This window comes from Mesoplodon densirostris, chromosome 14, assembly GCF_025265405.1.
Source record: "Mesoplodon densirostris isolate mMesDen1 chromosome 14, mMesDen1 primary haplotype, whole genome shotgun sequence".
NCBI classification, from domain to species: Eukaryota; Metazoa; Chordata; class Mammalia; order Artiodactyla; family Ziphiidae; genus Mesoplodon; species Mesoplodon densirostris.
The window spans coordinates 51,316,594-51,329,406 of NC_082674.1; the positions used below are offsets into that span (position 1 = coordinate 51,316,594).

The 12,813-nt window shown below is 35.2% G+C and overlaps 1 protein-coding gene and 1 long non-coding RNA gene across 4 annotated transcripts in view; one reads left to right on the plus strand and one right to left on the minus strand.

The window, feature by feature from the left end:
- The window catches only part of LOC132501525 (uncharacterized), a 123,361-nt gene that overhangs the window by 21,347 nt on the left and 89,201 nt on the right, over positions 1-12,813 (minus strand). The gene's annotated exons all lie outside the window — the stretch shown is intronic.
- The window catches only part of PAPOLG (poly(A) polymerase gamma), a 37,413-nt gene that overhangs the window by 4,993 nt on the left and 19,607 nt on the right, over positions 1-12,813 (plus strand). For all 3 annotated transcript variants that reach the window (XM_060117137.1, XM_060117135.1, XM_060117136.1), the window contains exons 4-8: positions 3,590-3,671; positions 3,894-4,003; positions 5,207-5,260; positions 7,344-7,455; positions 10,150-10,239. In XM_060117137.1, coding sequence (XP_059973120.1) covers positions 3,590-3,671; positions 3,894-4,003; positions 5,207-5,260; positions 7,344-7,455; positions 10,150-10,239 — 448 coding nt within the window. The remainder of the gene's footprint in view (positions 1-3,589; positions 3,672-3,893; positions 4,004-5,206; positions 5,261-7,343; positions 7,456-10,149; positions 10,240-12,813) is intronic.

Consider the following 12,813-nt stretch of genomic DNA (forward strand, 5'->3'; position numbering starts at 1 on the left):
GCTGTTAAATGACTATCTGGCTTATTTCTGAGCTCACAGCCGGGTTATCAATAGTAGAGGTTTTCAGTTAGGTTGAATTCTGAGCAGGTGAAATGCTAGTCATGAGTAATAAAAAAAAAAAAATTCATGCTTGTTTCTCTGCTACTAGCTGATCAACTCCTTAAGAAATAAACCTGTCTTATTCACCTGTGCAACCTCAGGACAGAGCTCAGGGATTGAATAAATGTCAGTCCATAATTGCTATGGGTATGCAAACCAGATACACAACTTGCTAGAATTATTTTAAAATCAGAGTATCAAGCTTTATGACTTCTTGTGTGGTCTTTATGTCAGCTGATGTGGTTGTGCTGAGGTCTTTGCTCCCATCCATATTCTAGGATACATCAAGGGAAGTCAAGTGTTAAACTATTCACAAAAGAGGCTAGATTACTTTACTGAGAGATACACCTAACTAATTTTCTTACTGTGTGGTTTTTTGCACCTAAAAGAAAAATCCAGTAGAATCTGTTCCAAGGTCAAAAAGTTTTTTTGTTTTTAATTATTTAAATTGCTTTTTCCCTCATTTCGTTCACATCAGTGCTTTAATCTGCAAAGACCAGTAGCTGGTTTCCATTTAATTTCTAGGCATAAAACCATTGTTAAAAATTTGAGGCTTTGCCACTATTTGGCATTTTTTAAGCAAAGAAAATAAAATATCTAATCATTTAAAAATTTTAATTGATTTTAACATCTTTATTTGCATAGGTAAGGTGATTGGTCTTTTTTTATACCATTATAATTCCCTTTCATTTATGCATATTTTAGTTTGAAAAATATCTGAAGGATTTGAGTTAGATCAAAGATCATTTTAATATTCTACACACAGTTGGAATATTTAAAGTTTAAACAGTCCAGAACTCCAAGTCAAATCATTTTAGTTAAATACTGTGGTTTGTGGGGAAAATACTTTACTCTGTGATTCAGTTTATCACTTTCTCATAAATCAAGAAGAAATCATGCTTTTCAAAGTAGGAAGGTAAACTAAAAGGGGCTTCTGTATCCTTTTGATTCATGTTAGTCATCAATAATTTTATTAACTCTTTCTAGCTATTATTTGTGGTACTCTTGAAACATGTTCGTTAAACAGAGAAAATAACAAACATAATGTCTTGTTGTGCAGATACTTTTAGTCAAGTTCATTAGCAGATATTACTCTCTGGAACTTGGACTGGGCATTTTGAGGAAATAGAAGTAGTAGACATAGTTCTCACCTTCAAGGAATTCAGATATAGTTGAAGAGATGGAACTGACATACACAGAATAAAAAAAGTCAATAAATGTAGTATAAAAGTGGTTAAAGATAATAACAGTAGAGGAGCACAGGGGGAAAAAAGAGCTTGTTACAAGATGGATAATCAAAGAAGGCTTCATGAGGGAGGTGGAACTTGAAGTGATCTTTGAAAAATAGATAGTATTAAGATACCCAGAGAGGATGGCAAGCATTTGAGAGAAGGAAAATGGCAAATGCAATGGAAAGGAGACTAGGTTATGTAACATGTTGGCAGTTGGAGCTTCAGAAGGGAATATCAGGAGACAAGGCAAGAAAGATCCTTAAGAGCATACTGTGGAAGTCCTTGGGATCCAAGGATCAGTATCCGTAGAAGAATGTATTGGCAAGTTTTGAGCAGAAGAGTTATGTGATAGAGTTAATTTAAGAACACCAGCCAGTGAATTTTTAACAAAATGGAGTAAGAAATAAAGACTAATGGCAAGAGGGTAACTTATGATACTGTTAAATAGCACAGAATGGGAGTGGGTGGGGAGAAAGTGACATGTGAGGGATATAACCTAACAATTGGTAAGCCAGGAAGAATAATAATGACTTATAGGTATGGGCAGTAAGGAAAATAAGGAACAAAAATAGAGAAATCAGGAGGTATACCTGGTTTATCATAGGAAGAATTTTTTGCTAGGTTTCAGGCATGGATATTGAAGTGGATCAGAAAGTCTGAGTGAAAATATCTGATGGGCAGTTAGAATTGGCTCTAGAGAGAGGTGAAAAGTAGCATTGTACTTCTGGCACAACCAAAAATACGTTAATTAAAGTTGTTAGATTAGCTCTCATAAGGAGATCATGTCAAGAATTACCCCACTTTCTTGCAGAAATATTACAGAGCTAGAATCAATAAGTTAAGCATATCTGTCACAAAAACTAAAGAGGAGATTAGTATTAGTCAAGAGTATGATAACTGTAGAGAGCTGAAAGTGCATTAATTTGGTAGTTGCAAGTTCCTTGGTCACTATTAAGAGTGATGGAGCCAAATCAGGTAATTTGGGGGGACAGGTAGGGTCAAGTGATAAAAAACGTTTTTCTTAAGATAGAGATGTGTGCACGTATACTGGACACAGATTTGTCTCGTCTTTCCTCTGGGAATACCTTCATTACTTCAGCTGCAATCAAAAAAGCTCTGAAGTACTTTTACAAATGTCAGCTCACCAAACTTGACAAATGTAGTACATATCAGTAGCATTTAGGCAATTTTTAAAAATTGAGGTATAGTTTATTTACAATATTATATAAATTTCAGGTGTACAACATAGTGATTCTCAATTTTTAAAGGTTATATACTTCACTTATAGTTATTATAAAATATTGGCTATATTCTCTGTGCTATACAATATATCCTTGTAGCTTATTTATTTTATACATAGTAGTTTGTACCTCTTAATTTCCTACCCCTATCATGTCCCTCTCCCTTTCCCTCTCCCCACTAGTGACCACTAGTTAGTTCTCTGTATTTGTGAGTCTTTCTTTTTTGTTATATTCACTAGTTTGTTTTTATTTTTTAGATTCTACATGTCAGTGATATCATACAGTGTTTGTCTTTCTCTGTCTGACTTATTTCACTAAGCATAATACCCTCGAAGTCCATCCACGTTGTTGCAAACGGCAAAGTTTTATTCTTTTTTATGGCTAATACTCCATTCTGTATATATACCGCATCTTTATCCATTCATCTGTTGATGGACACTTAGTTTGCTTCCGTGTCTTGGCTATTGTAAATAATGCTGCTGTGAACATTAAGGTGCATATCTCTTTTCAAATTAATGTTTTCATTTTCTTTGGATATATACCCAGGAGTGTAATTGCTGGATCATGTGGTAGTTCTTTTTTTAAAAAAATATTTATTTATTATTTGGTTGTGCCGGGTCTTAGTTGCGGCAGGTGGGCTCCTTAGCTGCGGCTCAAAGGCTGCTTAGCTGTGGCTTGCTGGCTCCTTAGCTGTGGCATGCAAACTCTTAGTTGCGGCATGCATGTGGAATCTAGTTCCCTGACCAGGGATCAAACCCAGGCCCCCTGCATTGGGAATGTGGAGTCTTAACCACTGCACCACCAGGGAAGTCCCTGGTAGTTCTGTTTTTAGTTTTTTTTTAGGAACCTTACTACTGTTTTCTACAGTGGTTGCACCAATATACATTCCCACCAATAGTCTACAAAGGTTCCCTTTTCTCCACATCCTTGTCAGCATGTATTAGAGCATTTAGACAATTTTAATGCTAAATAATTTGAACAATTGAATGCCTTAAAAGTTTTTTTATTTTATTTTAGAATCTCCCACCTTCTGTTGTGGCTACTGTTGGTGGAAAAATTTTCACCTTTGGCTCCTATAGGCTTGGAGTACACACCAAAGGTAATTGCTTTTCTATGTTTTACTGATAAGAACTTTCAATAACAAACTTATTTGTTGTTCATAATTAGAAAATACAGAGGAAAAAATTCCCATTATCTCACTACTAGAGTATTATTTCCTATACTCATCTTACATAGTTTCTTCTGTACATATGTTTGTGTATACAAAAACGTAATACATATTCAATATACTGTTCTTGATAATAAATACTTTGATTTTCAGGAGCTGACATTGATGCACTTTGTGTTGCTCCAAGACATGTGGAGAGATCTGATTTTTTTCAGTCTTTTTTTGAAAAATTGAAACATCAAGATGGCATTAGAAACTTAAGAGTAAGTATCCTCTCGTATTTAATATTTTGAATTTGTTAACAGATAACTGCAAAAGCTAGGGCTTATGATGGTTGACATATTTCTTAAGAATTTGGTGTATCTTGTTAAAATAACAGTAATGACTAAAAACATGGGCTTTTTAGTTATACACACCTGCGTTGAATCTAGAATCTACCACATATTAGCTCGTGGATTTTGTTCAAGTTACCTATTCTCTCTGAGTCTCAGTTTCCTTAGCTATCAAATGAAGATCTAGTGATAACATTCTTATAAAGTTTTTTGGAGGATTGATGAGATAATTTACATAAGTCATTTACTATAATATCTGATAAATGGTTGGTGCACAGCAAATGGCTCATTATGTATAAGGTTCAACTAGTAACTCTTTATGTGTGTATATCTAGCCATTCATTCAGCAGATAAAATTTCAGCACCAATGATTCATCAGATACTGGCCTTAGTCCCACAAATACAAGAGCGAACAAGATAGTTTGTGTGAGGGAGGGACTGGGGGTACTAAACAAACAGGTAGTTTTAATGCAATCTCAAGTGCTTGGATAAGGCGAAGGTCAGAGGATTTGTTATTTGGGTGTCTGGGAATGGAGAAGGAGGTTAAGAATTTGTTAGGTTGGGGAATTCCCTGGTGGTCCAGTGATTAGGATGCCAAGCTACCAGTGCAGGGAGTGAGGGCTTCATCCCTGGTCAGAGAACTAAGATCCACACATGGCAGTGGGGCCAAAAAATTTACAAAAAAGAAAAAAAAATTGTTAGGTTGGGGGATTAAAGAAGGCTCGGAGAAACGTTTCTACTAAATCCAAATGATATAGATTTTTTTTGATAGATTAGTCATGGGATCTGATATTTTAATGTCTAACACTAGTGCTTTTTGTAAATAATCAGTTTTCAGCTAAGTTCAACAAATAGTAAATACCCAGATGATAGCAGTTCTGCCTGCCAGTTTCTGATGAATATTTTTAGAAGGATAATATGTTAGGTAACTACTGTCATGGACATTTTGCGTATCTTAAACAACACAGTCACAAAGTAGAAGTGCTTGCTTAGCTAGAATGAGAAACTAAGAAAATTTTCACTTTTCCTACTGAGTTAAAATAAAAATTGGGAGAAAAAGTATTCATGTTATTGGCATTTGGGAAGGATAAAGGATTACACCTTATTTGTTATAATTGTTTTCTTTTATTGTAGGCTGTAGAAGATGCCTTTGTGCCTGTCATAAAATTTGAATTTGATGGAATTGAAGTAAGTGTTAAATATTTTTCTGACTTTATAATTGAACTATTTAACCTATATGGGTTTGTTTGTTTGTTTTATAGTTTAAAAATCAGACTTATATAGGCACGAATTTTAAGGAATCAAATAGTCTAGTCATGGTGAGTCCTTCCTCACCATGGAAAAGGAACCAACCTCCATCCCTACCCCCAAGATGTTTATACACATCCTTCTCATTCCCATAACCTCCTAAAATAATTATATTATTATAGTTTTAGTTGGAGCAGTATTCAGTGTTTATATTATTATGGTCTTATAAATAATGTTCAAAACTGAGCACAAAATGTACTAGGTTACCATTCTTTGCTGTGTGGCTTTTGTTTTCTTGGGAGTTAATGTTTTGTGTTTTATTTGCTTGATGTTTATACTTTGACTAATTCAAATTCAGTCTCTCCTAATTGTCTAAATCTCCACTAAATAGATTTGGATTTCTCAGGTGTCCTGTCTTGAAAAAATATCTCACTGATTCTTCTCACTTCTTCTAATCCACACTGATTGTTCTCCATGACTGATATACAGCTGTCATTCTGACACCTTTCTTCTCTCATCCTGGGATTTCCTTTTGCTTCTCTCTTGAGTTTTCTTCTTTCTTGACTTACTTTCATTTTAGTGGCACTCATCCACCAGCTTCCTGAAAAAGAGCACATATTTTTGAGATCTTGAATGTTTACAAATATCTTTATTTTGTTCTCACACCAAATTGATAGTTTGGCTAAGCATAGACTTCTAGGTAGGAAATAATGTTTCTCAGAATTTTGAAGGCCTTGCTTCATTGTCTTCTAGCTTCCATACTCTGTTGAGGAGCGTGAGGCCAATTTGATTACTCATCGTTTTTATGTGACCTATTTTGCCTTTTTGGCCACTTGTGTGATTTTCTTTTCTTCTTTTTTCCCTGGTCTTCATAGTTGTAAAATTTATGGTAATACACTTTGTTTTGGTATGTGTCTTTTCAACCAAATGTGCTAAGGCACTCAAGTAGTTCTTTCAATTTGGAAATACCTGTCCTTTAGTTCTTGGAAATTGTATTGAATTCAATTGTGTTGCCTGCCTTTGTTTTCTGTCCTCTTTCTGGAACTCCTAACATTTGTATGTTGGACCCCCAGGACTGCCGTGTTTTTTTGGTTTTTGTGTTTTTTTTTACTTCTTCCTTCCCACTTATAACTACATCTTCATATTTTTGTTCTGCTTTTTTGGGGTTTTCTCATCTTCTAAATGTTCTCTTGTTTTCCATTTCTGCCATCATCTTTTTAATTTCTAAGAATACTTTTTTATTCTCTAAATGTTCCTTTTTATTTAAGAACTTATTTACAGCCTCCTGTCCTTATTTCCCAGATATAATATGTTTTATCTCTGCTTCCTTAGATCTGCTGAGTCTGTTACCATTTGTGCATCTGCTTTCCAGATTTCATGGTTTTTACAGTTGTCTCCTTCTGTTCTCTTTGACTTAGTGGGTTATGCCTTTAAAAACAAAATAAAACTAAAACAAAAAAACAAAACAGGGCTTCCCTGGTGGCGCAGTGGTTGAGAGTCCACCTGCTGATGCAGGGGACACGGGTTTGTGCCCTGGTCCGGGAAGATCCCACATGCCACGGAGCAGTGGGGCCCGTGAGCCATGGCCGCTGAGCCTGTGCGTCCGGAGCCTGTGCTCCACAACGGGAGAGGCCACAACATTGAGAGGCCTGCGTACCGCAAAAAAATAAAAATAAAAATAAAATTTTGCTGGTATTTTAGTGGGGTTTCAAGAGGGAGTGAACGTAAATGTGTTGGATCTGCCATCTTTATCTAGAAATTCACTTACGAGGTTTTGATTTTTTTTAATGATTGGCAAAATTAAAATGCTTTCCCTTAATTTGAAAATTATTCTCCCAAAACTTTGCAGTGATTTTCCAATGTGATATTACCTGCATAGGCCTTTGGAAGTTTTGGTAGAACTTCCCAAACTAATAATTAGAACTTTTTACATTTTTGAGGTGGGAAGGGGGGAGAATGGACTAAAAGGAGAAAAAGTAATATTTCTCTCTCTCTCTCTCTTTTTTTTTCCATCTTTCCAAAGATTGATCTAGTCTTTGCAAGACTGGCAATACAAACCATATCAGATAATTTAGATCTAAGAGACGACTCTCGACTGAGAAGCCTTGATATAAGGTGTATTCGCAGCCTAAATGGTAAGCTTCTAAAGAGAAATCTCAGATACCTGCTTGAAAACAATTAGACAAATAGAGATCTTTTTGCAAAACTATTAATAGACTTTTTAAGAATTAGACAAACTTGGTTAAAAATGATGTAATTTTCTTTATACAAGTAATCTGATCACATTTAAGCATCTTAAAACACAAATTTACTTGAAATGTTTATGTTTATAGCAGTGGTCCTCAAACTTACTGGTCTCAGGACCCTTTTATACCCTAAACATTTTTTGAGGACCACCCCCTGCAAGATCTTCTGTTTATGTGAGTTATATTTATCAATTTATCATATTAGAAATAAAAACAGAAATTTTTAAGGTGTTTAATTATTAGTTCATTTTAAAATAACAATAGTAAATCCATTATGAGTGAATATAAATATATTTTTGTGTGAGTGGCTTTTTTATTTTTTTGCATTTTTGCAACTCTTTAATATTTGACTTAATAGAACACAACTAGATTCTCATATCTGCTTTTGCAGTCAATCTCTTGTAAAATTTTGTTTTGATTGAAGTATAGGAAGAAAATCTGGCCTCTTAAAGATATGTAATTGGAAAAGGAAGGAGTATTTTCATAGCCTTTTCAGATAATTGTGGGTATTCTTTAATACTACACCAAAACTTGACTGATGACAATTTCCTTTTTCTTTTTTTTTTTTTGAATAATCTTCTTTCTGGAGGAAGCCTCTTTTTATTTATTTATTTATCTTTTAAAATTTTATTTATTTTATTTTTTGCTGTGTTGGGTCTTCATTGCTGCGCGCGGGCTTTTCTCTGGTTGCGGTGAGCGGGGGCTACTCTTCGTTGCGGTGCACGGGCTTCTCATTGCGGTGGCTTCTCTTGTTGCAGAGCATGGGCTCTAGGCACATGGGCTTCAGTAGTTGTGGCACGCGGGCTCAGTAGTTGTGGCTCACAGGCTCTAGAGCACAGGCTCAGTAGTTGTGGCTCACAGGCTTAGTTCTCCCCAGCATGTGGGATTTTCTAGGACCAGGGCTCGAACCCGTGTCCCCAGCATTGGCAGGTGGATTCTTAACCACTGCACCACCAGGGAAGCCCAATTTCCTTTTTCTTTTCAGCAGCTTTATTGAGGAGTAATTGCATACCATAAAATCCATCCTTTTTAGGTGTACAATTCAGTAGTCTTAGTATATTCACAGAGTTGTGAATGTTTAGAACATTTTCTTCATTCTCAAACGATCCCTCATACCCATTTGCAATCATTCCTTTTTCTAACCTCCAATCCCAGGCAACCACTAATCTACTTTCTATCTCTATAGATTTGCCATTTCATACAAATGGGGTCATGTAATATGTGGTCTTTTGTGTCTGGCTTCTCTCACTTAGCATAATGTTTGTGAGGTTTATCCATGTTTGTAGCATATATCAGTAGTTTGTTCCCTTTTTTGCTGAATAAAAGTGATCTTTTTAAAGTGTTAATTAGAATATCAAACCTAAAACTGTGTAAGTTAACTTTTTGTACTCTTGCATTAAAATCTATTGGTCTGTCTTATTCTTTGAATGGATCTTTTACCCATGCATGATTTTGTCCTATCGTGCCTTAGTCATTTAGAAAATACTGGCTCACAAAGTTATTTGGATCGTCTAAATGTTAACACACATTTCATTATAAAATAATTTTAAAAAAATCACATTCATTAATGTCACCACCAATCTCATTAGAAAAGTCTAAGTCTTGGAAAGCTGTCAAGCTCACACTAGCAGATACCAGTTGTCCAAAATTCTAATTTTTACTTGAAACTTCAAGCTTTATTATTGGTAACAAATTTTGTCATTTGTTTTCCTAGAAGTGAGGGGCTCACTTTGTTCATTTTTTAGGAAATGTCTGCTAAATACCCAAGTATGAATAACTGTAGTTGTCTTGTCAATCATTCTTTCAAGTAAAACTGGTGCTCCTTGAAAAAAAACAGATAGTTCAGCTTACCTTGAAAATGTTCAAACATCACACACGTTCCTTTCCTGTTTTTTAACTGCAAATTTTTGGTGAAGATAATATTGTCTACTATTTCAGTTTGTTGCCATGGCTTTGATTCACTGCTAAGATACCAGCAGTTTTACCCACCACTGGTTTGGCACCATGAGTGCAAATGTTAACACAGTGAAACAGGCAAAGAAAGCATTAATATTATAGAAATAGATTTGACCTAATAGATTCCCAGGAGTCCACTGACGACACTTTGAGAACCACGGGTTTATATTGGATTGGCCAAAAAGTTCATTCAGGTTTTTCCGTAAGCTGTTATGGAAATATTTTGTTTAACTTAATCATTGCATTTTGCTGTATTTCCAGAGTGCAACAGTAAATCACAGTATTTGTGGATAAGGTTTGCATTAAAGCAATAACAGTTTTATAAGTTGGAGGCATTTGATTAACAGTAAAGCCAAAGGTGGAAAAAAGCTAAAAAGATATTCAGACTCATCTCTTATTTTAATATTGGATTGTATAACTCATGTGCTTTTTAATTCTTTATAAGCAAAGTGATTTCTCTTATATAAGGGCTACATTTAAAGTACATAATTTAAAGTACATAAAGAAATTAAACCTCATATTTTAGTATCTTTGATATTTTTAGCATTTGAGAGTCAAAGTTAGAAGGACATTTGAATTAACTGGAATTTGTTGCATAATGAAAAATGAATGCTTTATGTTTTTCAGGCTGTAGAGTTACTGATGAAATTTTGCATTTAGTGCCAAATAAAGAAACTTTCAGACTCACCCTAAGAGCAGTCAAACTATGGGCAAAACGTAAGTATCCCAAGTCTTATTTTACGTTTGCATTATAAAATTATAATTTTCAGTTGCTCATGGTAGAAGCACATATGGGAATTCCTTAACCTGTTGATACCTTGGGGGATTGAGGTGCAGTAAGCTTTGGAGAAGCTGTTTCTTTTTCAGGTGTGATGCTTACCAGTGCTCTGATGTGTGACTTTACCTTCTTCTCCCATGGGTGAAAACTAAAAGCCCCTGACTTTACATCTTGGGTTGCAGCCAGGGAGTCAGAATGAGTTAGAACTTGAAGAGTAAAACCCTTACTTGTGTTCGAGCTCTCTATGGACAGGACCATCGTATCATCTCTGTCTCCCCATTACCAGCAGAGAGGCTGGTGTATAGCAGGTGTTCAGTAAATGTATTAAATGAAGAACCTACTGTGATAGTTTTAATCTTTTGTTTTTACCTTTCAACACTCTTCTAATAAAGCCTTGAACTGTACTAGTTTATATATATAGGATGTGGTTCATAAAAGACCCAGCCCTGAGCTGGCATAGCACATTTTGTATTATTTGTAACTACATTTAAGCCGTGCTGCACTTCTGGCACCAGGTTTTACGGTCTAAAACAGTGCTTTCCAATCAAACCTTCTGTGATGATGGAAGTATTTCATATCTGTGCTGTCCAATACAGTAAGCATATGGCTGTTGAGCACTTGAAATGTGCACCTGAGGAACTGAACTTAAATTTTATTTAATTTTAATTAAATTTAAAATTAAATAATATCTAAAAGAAGTGAAAACATAGGTCCTCACAAAAACTTTTACACAGATGTTCATAGCATTATTAATAATGTCAAAGTGGAAACGACCACAAAATGTGGTATATTCATAATGTGGAATATTATATGGCAGTTAAAAGGAGTGAAATTTTGATACATGTTACAACATAGATGAACATTGAAACCATTATGTTAAGTGAAAGAAGCCAGTCTGCATATTGTATAATTCCATTTATGTGAAATGTTAAGAGTAGGCATATCTATAGAGGTAGAAAGTGGTAGTGGTTGCCTAGGTCTGGGAAGACTTAGGGGGAATAAGAGGTGTGTGACTGTTAAAGTTTTCTTTTTGGGGTGATGAAAATGTTCCAGAGTTGATTAAAGTAATGATTGCACAACTCCGTGAATAGAATAAAAACCATTGAATTTTATACTTAATCGATGAATCTTATGGTATGTGAATGACAGCTCAATGAAGCTGTTACCAAAAAAATACTATATATAGGCAAATGTGGCTACCATATAGGACAGTACACATCTAAAAAGACCTTAAGCAAGTAGAATTTGTCCTTGGGCTCAATTATATTGTGTAGTCAGGGTAAAGTAATCTGCAGTAAAGGGGTATTATGAACAATTTGTTTTTCCTTATAGATTAAATACCATGTTTTGTCAATTATTAGATGCATGTTTTTCACATTTAACGTAACTGAAATGATATTTTGTATTTTTTTATCTTGCTTAATGGGACATAAAATCATCTATATTATATAATAACTGAGGACATCTCAGTTTTGATGAAATATGGTAATGCTTCTTTATAGATTGCTGTAAGAAATAATCATTCAAAAAAAAGAAACAATCATTCAAGAAAATGAGTAATATCAATGGTGTATTGTACTTTATGGAGAGGTATACAAATTTTTGCACAATACTGAAGTCAGTCCCCAACTTTACAGTTGAATTTTTAAATGCCCAAGAACATGATTAGGGTAGTCCCCCCTTATCTGCCATTTTGCTTTCTGCAGTTTCAATTACCTGCAGTCAACTGCAGTCTGAAAATATTAAATGGAAAATTTCAGAAATAAACAATTCATAAATTTTAAATTGCATGCTCTTCTGAGTAGTGTGATGAAATCTCTCTCTGTCCTGCCTGGGACAGAGATGGTATTGCAGTACTTGTGTTCAAGTAACCCTTATTTAACTAATTAATGGGCCCAAAGTGCAAGAGTAGTGATGCTGGCAACTTGTATTTGCCAAAGAGAAGCCTGTAAAGTGCTTCCTTTAAGTGAAAAGGTGAAAGTTATCAACTTAAGGAAAAAAAAATATGTCGAGATTGCTAAGATCTATATAAGAACGAATGAAATTGTGAAGGAAGAAAAAGAAATTCGTGCTAGTTTTGCTGTCTCACCTCTGTGAAACTGTGAAAGTTATGGCCACGGGACTTCCCTGGTGGCGCAGTGGTCAAGAATCCGCCTGCCAATGCAGGGGACACAGGTTCGAGCCCTGGTCCAGGAAGATCCCACATGCCGCAGAGCAACTAAGCCCATGTGCCACAACTACTGAGCCTGCGTGCCACAACTACTGAAGCCCGCGCGCCTAGAGCCCATGCTCCGCAACAAGAGAAGCCACCGCAATGAGAAAGAAGCCTGTGCACCACAACGAAGAGTAGCCCCCACTCACCGCAACTAGAGAAAGCCCCAAAGACCCAGCATGGCCAAAAATAAATAAATTAATTAATAAATTAATTTTTAAAACGTTATAACCACAGTTAGTGATAAGTACTCAGTTAAGATGGAAAGGGCATTAAATTTGTACAATAAGATATTGAGACA